The following is an 18,803-nucleotide window of genomic DNA, read 5'->3' as shown; positions in this document are numbered from 1 at the left end:
TGTGACTGTGTGTGTGTGTTATGTTATTGTAGGTATCTTTGTGTATGGCTGATGTATCTCTAGATTTTCTAGGTTAATTAGCAGCACCTGTTGTTAATCAGCACTTGTACTGTAAGTGTAAGTGTCCTCCTCTGCTGATTTGCTCTTGTGTCTGTCTCTTATCATTAAAAGCTGGTTAGATGGTGAGATGAGATTGAAAATGAGATTTGTAATATGTTCATTTATATTTGTTTTTAAAATGTATGTGATTTTGTGAATTTTCTTATTAGCTACTGAAATTACACATTGCAAACGACAGTAGTTTTAGTTTTAGCAGTCTAGTTAATATGATAAACTAAAAAAATGTGCACAGTTTATTGTGTTAACATAAAGAAAATCTAGCAGCAAGTTTTCTAGGTTTGCAGGACAGACATCAGGAGAAATGCTGGTTACGCAAAATGTAATTTCTCATTTAAATTATTAATTCACCTTTCACTCGTTCACCGGCAGATGATCTTATCACTCCACTATTAATCAAAGCCAGATTACATCTTCATTTATTATTATTTTGTGGGCTTTTCCTTTATTTGATAGGACACAGAGTCATCTCTAGGTTTGCAGATAATGTGTTTTTACTCTATATTGTTTAATCGTGTACTTGTTCAGTCTTATTTAAGGTAAAGTCTTGTTGTCCCTGCATCATCAAAATTACATCCACACACAAGTTTGTTTGCCTTCATGTTTCCTTCAAATCAGTTTATTTCTCTTCATTATAATAGTTTATATGTAAAATAAGTATATGGCAGTCTAAACACAATAATCTATGTTTATATGACAGTCTGGTTTGGGATTTATTATCTGTAAGACACTTTCGATAAACGTATCTGCTAAATGATTATATATTCACTCTATAGCTATATATTCACTCTATTTATATCTTATATTACATTTAGTTGTATTGTAGCTAATTAACTTCAAGATATCATAATTAAAATATTATTGTAATATATCTGCCCTAATGAGGAGCCCCTTGGCATTTTGACACTTTTTCTTTCTTTGTTTTCATGCTTTGAGCATTTATTCAGTGCAGTAGTTCCTACATGTGTGGTATTTTGAGAGAGTTCATGTTCAGCTGATGACTGACAATCATCAGCTCCAAAACACATAATAAATACTGCACATACTTGTAAAGCACATGCGTTAGCAGAAATCCAGTATATTTTACATTACTATCCTTGATATCATATTTCAGCCTCACGCAGATTTTATGATACACGGCAGAAATTATTCTTATGACGTACTTTAAGTTCTGGCCCGTTTTCTGCTTCCGGAAGTTCTCAGTGGAGAGTTCCGCTATAAACTGCGCGAGCGTCGCTGTGATCTGCTGTAAATCTCAATCGTGGTCAAAAAGGTAACTTTCTGCCATTAGGAATGATTCGAGATTACTTTTCAATGAATTAATTGTGTATCTTAAATTGACACACGTGAATATTTCCTCATTTTGTACTTACGTTCTACTTTCGGTTTACTTTCGGTTTGAAAGCTTTCTTCGTTGTTGATCCCATGTCGTATTATCTTTTCATAAAATACAAAAACAAATATATATAAATTATTTTAGAGGATCGTCGTAATGCAATTGCAAATCTTATGTATGAAGTATGTTTGTCACTGTTCAGACTCTGTGTAAAACTTTAAACTATTCGGATGCGAGCTGAACACAACATGTTTCTCTGATGACGTCACTCTCTTGCCTCTAATTTCTGCACGAATCGTGCTGCTCGTTGTTTTTGAAAACGAAAGTATTTTCTCGCTTAAACTGACGACAGACAAACATTTCGACGCTCGAGGTCAGATCCCAAAAAAATATTGTATATTCAAAGTTATTTTTTTCTGTGAGGCAAGTTTTAAAAAGTCTAAATCTGATTTAATGATTTTATGTCGTGTAAATGAATGTTGGGGGAGAGCGGGGTCAACCAGTGTTTCTGTTCTCCTGCTGTATGCTAATGCTGTGACTTTCTGTGTCTTGCATCATTTATTAAAACATGTTTATGTCATATTATACCAAAAGAGTATGTCGAGAGTGAGGGTCATAACAGAGACAGTCTGATTCAGTCAGATATTTATGAGAGGCCGTTTCTGGACATACTGTAGGCCTATCTGTTCCGATCTAACTTCACTCTCAGGGCAGCTGCTAATTCTGTTTAGTTTTCAGCCATAGCTGAGCTTCTCCACTTACTGATTTGCCGTGTTTTTTTTTTTGTTTTGTTTTTTATTTATGCATAAAACAACTGGATGGAAACCTGATTAGGCCTACTGTTAAATCATACTGAGAATTATATTATATAATTATTTTATATAATTATTTTTTATTTGCATATTATTCTTTCTTTAAAAAAAGTTTTATAAAATTAAATTAATAAATAAATGTTTTAAACAATTCAATATTTTAATTACATATTCCAACAAAGTGCTGGTTTACGTTTCATTTCAGTTTTTCCAGATCCAAAGTATTTCCAGACACAGATAAAGTCTCCTCAGCTGCAGTGTTGTTGAAATTCTTTATTATAATTTTGTTTAGAACAAACTGTGAAAGTCTTAGAATAAACTGAAAATATGAGACATTTAGCTTCAACCTTTAACCTCTCAGGCTACTGCCACATTATTGACAACAGCAGACAATAATCATCATCGTTATATGTTTAATGTTATATGTTTAAAACCGGTTTGAAAACCACTACCATCTATAGTTACTCTCTGTAGGTTTTTTTTTTGTTTTTACACTAGCATGTTAGCGCGTGTAATCAGACAGTACAAGCCGACAATCTCATGATCTTAAAGTGATAGTTCACCCCAAAATGAAAATGTTGTCATTAATTACTCACCCTCATGTTGTTCCAAACTCACAAGAAGATCAAGTTACAGGAACGTAGGAAATCATTAAAATAGTCCATGTGACACGGATCCACGTAACTTTACGAATCTACGAGAATTTGTGTAAAACGATAATAACGACTTAATTCAACAATTTGTCTCCTCCACATCACGCTATACTCCATTTGAGAATATCACATGTAAACAACATATGCAACGTATGTACATGGATACATTGTTTATGTTCAGATCAAAGCGTAAGAATAACGTAAACAGCGTATCATGAATGTGATTCTGACACAGAACAGCATTCGTTCTTTGTATATGTGATACTCTCCAAAATGCACAATAGGGTGACACGACAGAGAGAAATTGCTGAATAAAGTCATTATTATTGTTTTACTTGCACACAAAAAGTATTCTATAGATTCATAACGTTACTGTTGAACCACTGGTGTCACATGGACTATTTAAATAATGTCTTTGCTACGTTTCTGAGCCTTGATCGTGTTTGTGTCCTTGAGTGCATCAAAAATATCTTGATTTGTGTTCCGATGATGGTTTTACAGGTTTTACAGATTAGAAACGACATGAGGGAGTAATTAATGACAGTATTATTATTTTTATTTTTAAAGATCTTTTGATAGGCTATAAAGATTCCTGCATATATATATATATATATATATATATATATATATATATATATATAATAGATAGATAGATAGATAGATATCTTAAATATGTTTTGTAGACAAATGTAAATTAAAATGAAAAATAAATTCTTTACCAAAATGAAAAACTGAGGAGGTTATACATTCTGCTTCATTACACTTTCTGCTGTATTTAACAGATCCCCTCTGAGGCCAAAACAGATAATGGTGTAAGGATCCACCCACCGGCTCCTGGTTGAAGGTTTGATGCATATTCAGTCTTTTACCTGCACTTCTACATTTATCAGGATTTACTTTACAGTTTAGTCTGGCTCCAAGAGATAATCAAATTTAGACAAAGTTTATTAAAAACTGATCATAAATTTTGTTTATGTATTAATTTAGATATTTGATTATTCTGGAAATCCCATACTTTTGATTATTTGTAGTAATTTGCTTGGCCAACAGTGAACACACGGCACAAACTCACAGTTCTGTTCTTACTCAGAGGATACAGGGGGATTATAATAGCTTTAAATAGGCTGATAGCACATAATAAAATTGGTTTTGGTTCGGTATTGCTATATTCATGGAAAAAACTAAACTTTAAAAAAACATATTGTGACGAGTGAGGCGGGGCCGAGAGCCGTGGGAACGGGGCGAGGCCGGTGGAGTGATTGGAAATGAGTGATACCTTCTCATCCGTCCCCGGAAACTCACTCCAGCCCACCGCCTCAAGCGTCCATGGCACCACACTCCTCACCAGCTCGATGGCACCGCGGATTCCCCACAGCGGCGAGGGATCTTCAGCAGCGCGTCCCTCCTTCTCCCGGGCTTCGGCACCAATGTAACAATAAAACTCCATGATCACGGGAAGAAGGAGGCGGGAACCAGCGGACAATCTGATAAAGACTTTAATAATAAAATAAACACAAACTAGCTCGACAGCCACTCACGGACGACTGCCGCGCACAAACAAAACATAAAATAAAGCCCAGGCCTGGTCCTCTCTCGTCCGTCACTGTCGTCGCTCCAGTTTTATATCCTTCCATCTCCTCCGTGGGACTCGAGACCGGTGAGTCGAGCAGGTGTCGCTCATTTCCCAATCACTTCACCGGCCTCGCTCTGTTCCCACGGCTCTCGGCTCCGCACCACTCGTCACAATATATTTTATCATATCATTAAGAATATTCTATCTAACTACAAGCAACAGCACAAATAAATACAAAAGAGTAAAGATACAAATAAAATAAACTGATTTTCATGGTTTTATTTAGGGGGTCTAGTATTAGTTTTTAGGTACAGAAACTGAATAAAGTAATCAAATGTAAAACAGCATTGCATATTTGACTATAAATTAAAGATTATTCTTTATTAAAGTTGCAAAAGCTTTTTAATCAAGAGCAGTGAGTGATTTCTTTGTTGTTGCTGTTTGATTAATATAAAGTCACTTTAATGCACTGCACTGCACTGCACTGATCCAGTAGGCCTAATGGTTAGAGAGTTGTACTCCCAATCGAAGGGTTGTGGGTTCTAGTCTCGGGCCGGCAGGAATTGTGGGTGGGGGGAGTGCATGTACAGTTCTCTCTCCACCTTCAATACCACGACTTAGGTGCCCTTGAGCAAGGCACTGAACCCCCAACTGCTCCCCGGGCGCCGCAGCATAAATGATGAACACTGCTCACAGTGTGTGTGTGTGTGTGTGTTCACTGCTCTGTGTGTGTGTGTGTGTGTGTGTGTGCACTTTGAATGGGTTAAATGCAGAGCACAAATTCTGAGTATGGGTCACCATACTTGGCTGAATGTCACGTCACTTTCTCACTTTCACCTACTTTAAGTCGGCTGTAGGATACTTACCAAGACATCATTTTAGTGTGAATTTGTCCATTTAAACAATACTTCAGAGAGAGCTTATATTTGCACACAATCTGAGGCGCGGGTTTGAGCGCTTTGGAAGATCGCACGCACAAATCTTCTCACTCTCGCTGTTGTTGTAATGTCTGGGAAGCCAGAATATTCATCCATCAACAGAAACATTTATTAACTGAAACTGCTTGTTTTACCTGTTATTTATAGCAAACCATATTACTGATGTTATTCAGTTTATTAATACTGAAAAAAATAGGAAAGGGTAAGTATAAGCAGGCCAAAGTCGACAGTGGCAAGGATATGGAGGAAAAAATACAAAATAAAAAACTTTGGGAGAACCCAGGATCAGCCGGAGACCAGACGAATCAACATGTATGATTTAATCACAAGTCAAACTGTGGATATTTCTGAATTTCTTTCTGAATATTTCACTCAGCTCCTTCTGCTTGAAGTAAACTTATCCCAAGAAATGGATCGCCATCCCCAGCTGTCTGAATCCGGTGATGACAGCGATGGTTCAGATAAGAGTATTGAACTTCCTCCTGTATTTAACTGTAAGTCCATAAATTACATGATGAAGAATTTTTTATCGTCATTAATTTTGTGTTCAAATAAATAAACAAATGATCCTCAGAAATCACATCCTCATGTCAAATGTAGATGAAAAATCAAAGAAAGTTATTTGTACTGGCAATTATTTAATCTTTATAATAATCTTTGGAAATGTTTAATATCTAATGCAGGTGCTGGGAGTAAACCAGAGGAGATAATACAGTGGTAAGAGTTTCCTTGCTCTAAGTCTTGGCCTCATCAGTTTATTGGTGTTATTAGAAGAAAAGTAATTTTTTTTTTAACTACATTAGTTGCTAAATACTTGTAAGAGTACTTATATAGTGGTAAATCATACAATGTACTTTATACACATGCAGAACATGATTGGCAAATCAATGGCAATTATGTTAAAATTAAAAAGCACACAAAACAAATCTTAAATACTTTTTAATCCTGATAAAGGTTTTGATGTTTCAGGAAACTTCAAACTGTTGATTCTTTCAAAAGATCCTCTGAGGAACTAAAGTCAGAATATGAAAGAAATCTCCCCACACTCAGTGGTCAAATAAAGAAACTGAATGACATCGCTGATGAGATTGAATCTGTGCACAAGAAAGCTACAGTGGGCAGTTTGGCTGGATCATCAGTTGTAGTAGTAGCTGGAGCAATCGCTGTACTAGTGGGTCTGGCTTTAGCTCCATTCACATTAGAAGCTTCTTTGTGTGTTATTGTTGTTGGAACTGTTGCTGGAGCAGCTGGAGGAGTAACACGTGCAGCATCAATCACTAACATGCTCAAGCAAAGAAAACTACGTCCGACTGTTGAGAAGATCATCAGTGATTTCCTGGAGATACTCAAACCAATGACTGAGCATCTGAATATAATTTCTAACATCACTGCAGATGTTCAACTGAATAATGAGATATTAAGTAAGCTGCAGTTTCAGACACCAGTAAGAGGTTTTGATGATGTATTTAATACTGCAAAAGCAGCTGATGTGGCTCTAGTTGGAAAATATTGTGCAGAGGCTGCCAAAGAAATCTGTGTGTATGAGAAGACTGTCAGAGCTGTACGTGATCCTGCAAAGGCTGCCAGAACTAAGCGTAAAGCAGCAGCAGCCGCTGGCAAACTCTCAGTTCTGTTTCCTGCTTCTATTGTTCTAGATTTAATAGAGATCTTTGAAATGAATCAACCAGCAAAAGAGAGAAAAGCAGAAGAAATCAAATCACAAACTCTGAAGTTTATTAATCACACGAGACAAACAGCTTCTCAATTTCAGGAGACTCTAGATAAAATTAAATATGTCATAAACACTTTTAGTTAAATGTTTATAAACAGCACACCTCTCAGGCCCAGAGATCAATGATCACACAGTTATTAAAAAAAGAAAGGAAAAATGACAACATGGCTTTTTTATATACTATATATATATATATATATATATATATATATATATATATATATATATATATATATATACAATTTATTTTAGTAGTCTTGTTCTGTTGTTTCTAATTTGGTTTTCCATGTTATGTGGAATTTTGAGTGAAAAAAAGTTAACCCAAAAAAAAAAAAGAAAAAAAAAAAAGAAACTATAAATCTTCAAATAAATATAATATATAAATATTGTACATATTGTCACCATTGAAGCAGTATAAGATGCCATTCTTCTTCTTCTTCTTCTTCTTAACCTTCTTCCTGTTTATTAGTCAGTTTGGGAGAGAATTGAGAAATAAAATACAGTTATTAAAATAATATTTAGAAATATATTAAAATAGAAAGCATTTATTTTAAGCAGTAAAACTCAATATCTATGTTTGCATCAATAAATGAAGGCTTGGTGAGCAGAAGAGATTTCTTTAAGAATCATTTAAACAATTTTGCTGTCCAAATACTTTTGACTGCTAATGTAAATATGAAAAATAAATATGAACTGTTTCCGTTCGATATACATTGACTCCTGAAACACATTATCTGACTGATATTACTGATTGATTCTTCATTTGACATATTCTTAAATGTATTATTTTGAAGTTTATCATTTGCTTTCAAATCAATTTGGTGTATCCATTTTCTGTTTGGTTGTGTTTGTGATTATTTTATGATGTATTATTTAGAGAAATGTATTTGTTAAAACTGAGATGCTGATTTGTTTTTGTGCCATATAAATGTACAGTGAGCTAAACATCAGTGGGAGAAAACTAAACGCATTAATAATGGATGCTGCATTATTTTCTATTAAAAATAATGTTAATAATGATCAGATCTCTTAATATTTGTGAATTGGAATACAACATTTAGTTTTAACAGTATCAGTTCCCAGACTATTGATAGCAGTAGTCCTCTGAGGATGTTTCATCACCTCTGACACTTGACCTCTGAACCTGGTTATTTCTGATCAGACGCTCCACCAACAGTTCAGAATTTGACTTGTCATCTGTTTTCAGTCTGTTCTGTGGTAAGAACAGAAACGCTTCTCTTCATCTGCTGTGAATCTGGAGAAACTGAGAGATGTTGTGTGTGAAATGAGAGATGAAGCACATGAGAAAGCTGAGAATAAAAGTGATTCTTCTGTCAGAAACAGCATCAACACAGAAGCAGAAGCACAGATGAAACACTGAGCAAAGGTTTGGAGTGAATCATGAACAGAATTGAGTAGAAATGAAAGAGATGTGGATTCAGCGCTTCAGAAGAGATGAATACAGCAGAACTGATCCTGAGTCACATTCACATCTTTGTGTTTGACTTCAGTAATGTTTCACACTTTTCTGTCTGTGTTTAGTGATTTCTCACAAACTCTTGTGACTTTATGAAATGAATCCAGTAGATAAGATCATATCAGCTGCTGAAGTGAAATCTGTGCGTGTGTTATATATGAAAATACTTTCATATATATTTGTAGATCTGTAACTCTGTGTGATTCTGAGGATCGCCTGTAGAGGGAGACACCTCACTGTATCACAGGGTCAAAGGTCAATCCAGACACTATCTGACTGCAGGAAGAGGAACATTGAGTCCGTTTATACTCTTCATTTAAGAAATGTTTGAGTTTCTTCACATAAATATTGATTTGGTTTATTTCAAAGAGTTTTCTCACGTTATTTCTGTGTATGACAATAGGCTACATGTTGTTTTGAAGCAGCTTCACAGAGAACTGGTCAGTTTTTGTTCTGATTGAGAGCTGGGGTCATCTGAATCATCTCAGGGTCAGCATCATCTATTCTCAGTGTTGTGTTCATCAGAGTCTGGATCTAATCTTTAGTCTGGTGTAAGTCTGCTTCCTGATCCTGAACATGATGAAGCTTCAGCAGCGCTTCAGTCTCACAGTTATTCAGTCTATATACTCAATTTTAATATATTCTGATAATTTCATGAAACCATAAAAGTGTTTGTTGAGCAGTGATTGAGTTCATATAGAGCTCAGTTTCTAGTGTTGTTCAGCTGTTTATTTTAACATTACACATTGTGTCCAAGCAGCTTCACAGTATCAAACAGGAAAATAGTGCGTTGATAATGAAAAAGGATAAAACACTCAGTTTCCAGTTAAAGGCAGTTCATCACTGATTTCAGTGTGTGAATTATATGAATGTGTGTTTTTTGATGGACCTGTCATCTGTGTTGTGTTTTCATGTCTTATATTATATAAATGTTCACTATCAAACAGGATTATAATCTATTATTTTAAGTGAAGGCGATACTGAAAATCTGACTCAACCACTGAGTGCACCTTACTGAACCAGAACAAAATTATTTTGAAAGATTATAATTTAAAAACTATTCTCAAAATAATTAAAATGTTCTATAATCTATTATAATAGATGCAGCCAATTTTAATCATGTGGGGTTTATTAGTGAATGAATAATGATCTCATAGAGATCAGTAATCAGGATTATTATAGAGTAATCCTCCGTCTCTGAGGATGTGATCAGACTGTAGTGTGGATGGATGGAGTCTGGGATCATGATGGTGTTGTCTTCAGCCGCTGCTGTTGTCTCAGGGACGTTGTGTGTTCTTCAGAACATGATGAAGTTTCATCAGAAGGAAAGTTTACAGGTCTGTCTGGATCACATGAGACTGGAAATCACAAACATCATCAGATTAAACTCATTGTTTAATGTTCTTGATCTATAACACATTCTGTTATTAACACACAATCACACATCCGTAAACTTTCATCTCACAGAAAATCTGATGAATCTGTCTGAATGTGAAACTTTAGGAGAGTTGTGTGAAGACTAGCATTTCCATAATGAGCAAACACTTACATTCTGGTTTTATTATCTTCATACTGTCACATCTGACAAGTGTCCGTCTGTTTTTCTCTAGTGTTTCTCTGGTTTGTGTCTCATTTCTGGCCTCCATGTTTGTAGTTCTTCCTATCTGGTTTCTTATGCTCCAGCAGTTTTCTCTCTGTGTGATTTCATTTCTACATCCCATCTGTTAAATCACACAGAAGACATGAAGAGTTTAGATGAATCCAGTGGTTTTAGTTCAAGTTCAGTTTATATCATCCATGTGACTAAAGCAGTAACAAATAACAGTCAACAGTAGGAACGTAACCATTCAATCAACTCAATGCAATTCATGATACTGATTTCACTATATGATTTTTTTCTTGATTCTTTAACAAAATGAGGTTTGTAAATTTTGTAAATTAAAAGGTGTCCTTTTATTATTTCTCAGACAAAATGCTGCACATTTCTTTATGAAAGTGAAATCTCCAAAAACAAAACTAAAGTGAAAGTGAAATTTTGTCTGTGCATATTGAATACTATTTGTTTAACCATAGTTTTAATATATACCAAACCATGCATAGTTAGTTTGTGGTTGACATGTACTGTAACTATATTAGCCATGGTTTTTGGTTCCACTTGTAGTAAAACCAGTTTTCATAAGGGTTAGACTGTAGTGTTTGGGAATTTGAATCAAAAACTTATTTTAGTTATGTGAAACTTTTCTGCTTAACATCTTAACATCTTAACCTTCACACCTCGCTTTCAGAACGATGAGGTTTGAAAAAAAGATGCGTTTCAGAAGGAAAGGCATAGAGAAGCAACAGTAATGTACACATAAACACATTCCATTACATCGAATACACAAAATAATGTTCTTTTTAGCAACATCATACAACCCCTTTAAAACACAGTCTTTGTGCAGCTGTGTGATAGAGTGGGGTTAAACGTCCAGTTAAGAGAGGTTTTTTCCACAATCTACCCAGTTCACCCAAAAATCATCATTCTGTCATTCACACAAGAAGAAGATGAACAGTGCATAGCAATAAAAACAATACAGGTACAGTGCTTTCTTACATACAAAACATGAAATGCAAAACACTTGCAAAAATGCAAAACATAATCTTACTACTATCTTTGCTGAGTATATTTTTTTACATTTCTATTTCACAGTACAGTAAGAGCTTAAATAATGAATAATAAAAACTCCTGACAAAAAAAAATAAATAAATATGATTGTTTTAATCACCATGTGTTGAGCTGAAGAGAAGAAAATGTCCATCACAACTCTGAGATCTCTGCTGATGTTGTGCCGTCTGAGCTTCAGGGGGATTTTAAATAGTGAGAAGATGCATATTAAACAGCAGAAAGGGATTCAATTCTGAGAAATGAAAGATTCTTATATCCTGTGAGCAAAGGGCTTCAATTCTAAGAATACAAAAATGGAAAACGCTCTCACCACAAATGCAACTTCAGAGGAAGATCATGATCTTGACTAAAGTATAACACCTGCATTATATTCATTATATAGTCATTATTCACGATACTCAAACCAACACCACTATAAGACCTTATAATGAATAAAACCTCTGACTGTTGTCTAATATAATAATGATATTGCAATTGAATTGAATGATGCAGCACTGAGACAGATCTGTTTGTGATCAGATGAGTTCAGGAGCTGATGTGGTGATGAAGGAAAATGTTCAGGTCTACACAAGAGAATAGAAATCACATATCAGATTATTCTTGTTTCGAATTAATAGGGTTTTTATATTCTCAATCTATAATCAATCCTGTAATTTATATGCAATCACACTGACCTGTAAACAGTCACCCGTGACTGCAATAAATTAGTCTGATGAATCTGTGTAATGTGGTACGTTATGACATGAAAAAAGGCAGTGAATTTAACGTTGAATCTAAAATAAGATGACACAATAAAGTGCCATAATGTACAAACACTTCCACTTTGACTTTCACATTGAATTTCTTGATGCTTTCTAATGCAAATACGTTTCTCATTTCTGGCTTCAGTTGTTTTTTTCCCCACAGTGCTGTTGGTTTTGACACCTCTGGTTTCTGATGGTAGTTTTCAGCATGATATCATCCCCTTTTAAACTGCAAATTTTTATCTGTATTCACCTTTCTTTTTAATCAAAAGTTGTGATCAGAGGGTCTGGCTGCAGACTTATACTCTCAGACACTTGCATGCTTCATTTTTATTTTTTGTTTGAATCTAGCCAGGAGAAGACAAGAAAAAGGAACTAAATTACAGCCTCACTTGCAATCTTTACCTACACTCTGCGTTACCCGCGATCCTCAATCGCAATCGACACAAATCATGCGTTTTGAGACAAGACACTTGTTTTAATCTGTCTGACAAGCACTGTTTCTAGATTTCATTCAACTTCTCTCATCTTTTATTCATGAGTGTATGCACTTATCAGACCCGTACTGCCTGAGGTCTTCCAGTCAGAAAGTCCAACAGCCAGATGCACAGCAAAGTGTTGAGCCCCAGCTGAACTGAAGTCTATGAACAGTCATTTTTGTCTATATATCTGAGTGCTGAGTGAAGGGTAGTGGAGATGGCATCATTGGTCGAGCGGTTGGACTGATATGCAAACTGGAAGGGGTCCAGGGAGGGGGGGAGGGCAGACTTGATGTGGTGCATGACTAGCTGTTCAAAGCACTTCATGAGAATGGGGGTAAGTGCAACACGGTAGTCATTGAAGCAGGATGGAGATGGCTTCTTCGGGACTGGGATGATAGTGGTAGTTTTGAAACACGTGGGAACAACAGCCTGACTCAGCGAGATGTTGAATATGTCTGTGAAGACATCAGTGAGTTCCGCTGCTGATAATGATGCTGATAAAGAGGAGTGATCATCTTTGAGCTTGTTTCGCAGTGAACTCATTTCATGCCAAGCTGCATCAGACAGACCGTGGTTGAAGTCCTTTAATGTGTAAAGGCTTGTGCAAAACAAACCTAAATGATTTTTTGATTAAACACTGTGTCATCCAACATATCGAGACTGTGGAGCTGCAAGCCTGAATTTCGGCACATGCACAGCCTCACACAAGCTAACAGCGTCCAAAGAACTGTGCCAACTAAACATCTTCTCCTTCTCCTACACAATCATCCAGCAATTATACCCTCCGTCCAGTTAAGAATACAGGTATGAGTTGGCCTTCCTCCCCCTTCAGATCTTCATATAACACATGCACTCTCTACCTCTTTAACACAACTGACAAACAAGTCACTTTTTAACTTTGGGTCCATATCTGAGAGTCTTGAATTTTGCTCAATTTGGCACTAAACCTTCAATCTAAAGGCTAATTGAAAGCCTCTGAAATGCTGACAGCTAAAAATTGTTAAATAACAGATATAATAACATGCTCTGAGTCTCATTGTTTTCAAGCAGACTTCTATGTGATAGATGGAGGATCTCCCTCGTTGAATAAAGCACCTCTCCTCCTGTAATACACAGAAGGAAAGAATGAAGACAACCACATCAGATTCACTGAAACCTGAAACATATATCAGTACAGGCCTGGTCCTGTACACAGACACAGAAACACAAACCACACAGATTACAAATCATTCAGACAGAGCAAGCAATAATCCGTTTACTTTAATTAGATCAAAACAAACAAAAGAACTCCTCGATAAGAAACCATCGCAAACAAAACTTACTTTAATAAATGTATTTCCCAAGTGTAAACCGTGGCTGTGGTTTTGATGATAATAACTGAATTACTCATGACTGGACTTTCTCTGTAGCACATCAGGTTTTAATTTCAATGGTACAAAGTACAGTAGATACTGAGAGCAAGACACTGGACAGGACTCACAGTTATGCTTTTACTGTAAGCCTGTCAACAAATTACAGTACAATGTCATTGTGAAAAGAAAAAAAAACTATATCACAGCAATACAAGTACAGTACGGTAAACACTGGAACAGTCTTTAGGCAGAAATGTGCATGTAACACTATAAAGCACCTTCACATACAAGCAACATGCAAATATAATGACAAATATTATGTTATTTCAGCATATATATATATATATATATATATATGAGTAATGAATGCATATACAATAAACACTATGGAAGGATGCAAAAACAAGTTCACCTTACTATGCAACAGAAGAAATTTTCTTTGAATGCAAGACTTCAGATTCATGAGCTGCAATATGGAAATAACTAAGAATAAAGTGTTGTAAACAGCAAAACAGTTTAGACTACAGACCAGTGTATTTATAATTATGACAATTCATTAAAATAACATGGTGAGAAATACAGCAAGGTTTCTTAACTTTGGCCTTCATTGTCCACTTTCCTGCAGAGTTCAGCTCCAACCCTCATCAAACACACATGAACAAGCCAATCAGGTTCAGCAGGATCACTAGAAACGTTTTGATCAAATCTTCAGGAAAGTGGCCCCCGAGGGCCAGAGTTCAGGGCCTCTGCAATACAGCAGCAGCTTTTGTAACGTCAGACAGCATAACCAGATGTTTTGTGCAACTAAAATAACTGAAAGTGTATGACAGCGGAAGCCAAATACATTCAGTTTACAAACAGCCATGAACGCACTTATTTTAGAAATATCTGTTTGTAGTTTGAATGTATTTGGTTATTTTAGAATCTCGTACATGCATTACAAAATACAGGAATACAAAAACACACATAGTAAACGAAAATGCATGAAATATAAGGCAGTGCAAATTGAAACAAATATGATATCATACAAAAACAAGTCTCTGTGTGATTCAGATACTCATGTTCATGGTGTGAAAATGATCAAAGTGCAGCAGCTACAGTTCAATGAAACACTGACCTGAGAAAGAAAGGGCTTAGTGTGTTTGTTAGTGATCAGATGAGTCCAGGAAAGTGTCCAGGAGCTGAACAGACTGTAGTGTGGAGTGATGGAGTCAGAGATGATGATGAGGATGATGTTCAGGTCTTCAGCTGCTGTTGTTTGTTCTTGAGATCGTCTGAAGGGTTTTGATGTGAGGATCTCACCTCAGTTTTTATGTCAGAATGAAACTTCACAGACCCGTCTGGATCGCATTAGACTAGAAATCACAAATATAGATTTCAGATTATCTAAATATATTGTTTTGCATTTAGAAATGAATCTTCTTGGTAAGTAAAACATGTCAGTTAAACAATCACACATCTGTTTCCTTCAGAAAGTGATGAATCTGTCTGAATGTGTCTCTTTGTGCCAGAAGAGAAAACAATTAAATCTACAACAGCAAGACTAAAATGTTCAGTTATGAACAAACACTTACACAGTGGTTGATAATTCCTCATACTGTTCCGTCTAACAAGTGTCTGTCTGCTTTTCTCTTGTAATTCACCGGTTTGTGTCTCATTTCTGGTCTCTATTTTTCTCTCTTGTTACAAGGAACCTTACAAGGTTCAGTTTCCCACTGTTCTGTGTTCTCATGCATTTCTATTAAATTTGAATATTAAAGCAAGGAATAAAGATGCTCACAACTGTGGTTTTACTGTGGTATTTTGTAGTTAAAGCACAATAACTAAACTATATATATATATATATATATATATATATATATATATATATTGAACTATTTAAACTATTTGAATCTGTTCTGGTGCTTTTCATCTACTGTAAATCACAGTTCAGATTCTGATGTGAAGCAGCTCCAAAAGACGTGTCATTATTCAGATCAAGTCAGTTCAGCGTTGATTCAGTACAGATTACATTTTCAGACTTCTTAAATGGCTGCTTGCAATACATACCTCGTGTTAAAGGTCTGGAAATATTAAACGACTGTGAAGAGATCTAGAAGCTGGTTTAAAAACGTCCTGACAATTCAGCTTCCAGATGAAACAACCAGGTCACAGCAGCCCTCACGGATTGCAAAGACTCTCCAAATTTTCAATTTGATGTCAACAGAGGCAGAAATCATGTGCAATCCTATCACGTCATCTTTACATGCTCTTCAGTCACCTCAAGAGAGGAGAATCTGAATAAAACCACAAGAAACAGACCAAATGTCTGTAAGACTCAAACAAGCATGAGCAATGACAAAGACCCAACGAACCTTGCTCAATAGTGCAATGTGCATGCACTTGAAAGTAAAACAGTTCATAACCCTTTTTCAGTATATCCAGTTTCTGCTTTAAACAATATATGTTTATTATTATTATAAAAAAAAAAAAAAAAAGCTTGTGAAAGTTTTAAAAAAAGGCAAAAGGGCAAATGCTTTTACCGGCAATGAACAGCATTTCAGTAAGTGTTTGTCTAAAGCATGTTTACATGCAGGACATTGACTTTACCATCCAAATTTATTTAGTCATTTAATTTTACATTGCTTCTTGATCACTGACTGGAACAACGATTCAAATAAACCCTGGACTTTCAGCTAACTGATACCAGTTTGTTCTGTGGATAGGTCTATTTCTTTCTTCACACACATTACCATAATATTTTTTTTATTAATCTTCTGTTGTGTTTTTAAAATGGTTGTTATGTCTGTATTTTTGTGAAGGTTACCACTGTGTTGAAGAGTAGAGCCTACAGTATGGTTACAGTCGGTCAAGGATGAGTCTATTACAAATGTTAAGACTATAAACTGCTTTATTTAAACTGCAATAATTGCTGTTGTTGATGCAGTGACTTGTTGACTTGCTATTTTCAGTTAAATGCATCTGCTTAATACTAAAGGACATGAAGATGAATGCTACTATATGATGGTTAGAGTTAACAGTAACACTTTGTTTTAAGGTGTCCTTGTTACATGTTACATGTACTGACTATTATAATAAAGCAATAAGCCCCAAGAGGCCTTCGTGTCTAACAACATGTAGTTAATTAATATTACTCAGTATTTAAATGTATGATTACACTATAACAAGGACAACTTAAAATAGTGTCCTTTTTCTACAAAAACACTTTTTGTAAATAATATGATCACTGATCATAATCTAGATGTGCTCTGTTTGACAGAAACCTGGCTAAAACCAGATGATTAGATTATTTTAAATGAGTCCACCCCCCAAGATTACTGTTATAAACATGAGCCGCATCTAAAAGGTAAAGGGGGAGGTGTTCCTTCAATTTATAACAATGTTTTCAGGATTTCTCAGAGGGCAGGCTTAAAGTATGACAGTTTGAAGTAATGGTGCTTCATTTAACATTATCCACAGAAACAAATGTTAATGATAAATCCCCTGTGATGTTTGTACTGGCTACTGTATACAGGCCACCAGGGCACCATACAGACTTTATTAAAGAGTTTGGTGATTTTACATCTGTAAGGTCAAAATGATCAAAGACGGTCAAAAATGATCAAAAACTTCTGTTTTTCCTGTCCCAAACTATCTTGAGTAACAAAAGGCCCATTTGGCATTCCTGATGACATTAAAGTGATGATATCAATCAAGGCCTGTAGGCCAGCATGTGTTTACATCGGGGGTCTGATAATTGTCACACCTTTTGCACAATGGGTGAAGCTGTAGTCTGCTGATTGGTCAGGTTGAATGTCTCACATTTGGGTTTCAGTCACATGGTCAAGGAAGGGATAAAAGAAGACTGTGAATGTTTCTCAAGGCTTTTTCTCTCTTCTGGCTTTTCTTTGCTGACTCTTTCCTTTGCTGGAGCTCTCTTCTCAGGGCCTTGCCCTCTCTCCCTCTATTTCTCCCTCTCTCTATCTCCCCCTCTCTCTTTCCTTTTCAGGTAATATTTTACATACATGTTGGGTACAGTTAACTCTATGTTTTACCATCCTTCATCTATTTTGTAACCAATTCAAGTGTAACCTTAACAAAATATTGTTATTAAACCATTTTAATTATTAATTGTGTTAACTAGTCTTGATTCAATATTAACTTTGAAGTGCTACCTATTGCAATACAATATAGTCACTTAATAGCCACGCTCTCCCACATATTAAGCTATTGTAACTGCACTTATTTCCATCGTTGGTATAAGTGGCAGTGGGTGGTAATAGACTAGAAATGTACAGTTTTATAACATCGTGCTGATAACGTTTCTTTAGTCATTTCGGCAATCCTACAGCCTAAACCTCTGTTGGCAAACCACCCTTACACATCCGAGTTAGTTCTGGCTGCAGATACAGTTTTAATAGTTGGTGATTTTAATATCCATGTTGATAATGAGAAAGATGTATTGGGATCAGCATTTATAGACATTCTGAACTCTATTGGTGTTAGACAACACGTTTCTGGACCTACTCATTGTCGAACTCATACTCTAGATTCAATACTGTCACATGGAATTGATGTTGATAGTGTTGAAATTATGCAGCCAAGTGATGATATCTCAGATCATTATTTAGTTTTGTGCAAACTTCATATAGCCAAAATTGTAAATTCTACTTGTTGTTACAAGTATGGTAGAACCATACCTTCTACCACAAAAGACCGCTTTTTAAGTTATCTTCCTATAATATCCGAATTCCTTAGCATATCCAAAATGTCATAACAACTTGAGGATGTAACTGTCAGGGTGCATACTAGACAGAGGACTCAGAAGCAGAGTAGAGAAAAAGGAGAATCTTTATTCTCGCCACAAAACACAAAATAACATAAACAATAATAAAATGCTCTGGCACACACAGAGATCTCCGAGCTGGCCGGCACACTGCGGAC

General features: G+C 35.7%; 1 protein-coding gene and 1 long non-coding RNA gene across 2 annotated transcripts; one reads left to right on the top strand and one right to left on the bottom strand.

The window, feature by feature from the left end:
• The first annotated feature begins 1,289 nt into the window (after window positions 1-1,289).
• On the top strand, window positions 1,290-7,351 carry LOC113039062 (uncharacterized). Its single transcript, XM_026196936.1, has 5 exons — window positions 1,290-1,390; window positions 3,701-3,762; window positions 5,806-5,923; window positions 6,113-6,146; window positions 6,399-7,351. The coding sequence occupies exons 3-5, from the start codon at window positions 5,839-5,841 to the stop codon at window positions 7,243-7,245; spliced, it is 966 nt and encodes a 321-aa protein (XP_026052721.1). The 5' UTR covers window positions 1,290-1,390; window positions 3,701-3,762; window positions 5,806-5,838; the 3' UTR covers window positions 7,246-7,351.
• A 2,273-nt stretch (window positions 7,352-9,624) lies between these two features.
• Window positions 9,625-11,744, bottom strand: LOC113039231 (uncharacterized). Its single transcript, XR_003274907.1, has 3 exons — window positions 11,404-11,744; window positions 10,188-10,359; window positions 9,625-9,996 (listed from the first exon to the last, which is right to left on the bottom strand). It is a non-coding gene; the product is annotated as an uncharacterized LOC113039231 (long non-coding RNA).
• Window positions 11,745-18,803: the final 7,059 nt, after the last annotated feature.

Source organism: Carassius auratus, chromosome 21 (genome assembly GCF_003368295.1).
Source record: "Carassius auratus strain Wakin chromosome 21, ASM336829v1, whole genome shotgun sequence".
Taxonomy (NCBI): Eukaryota; Metazoa; Chordata; class Actinopteri; order Cypriniformes; family Cyprinidae; genus Carassius; species Carassius auratus.
This window is presented reverse-complemented; position numbering and strand designations above follow the sequence as displayed.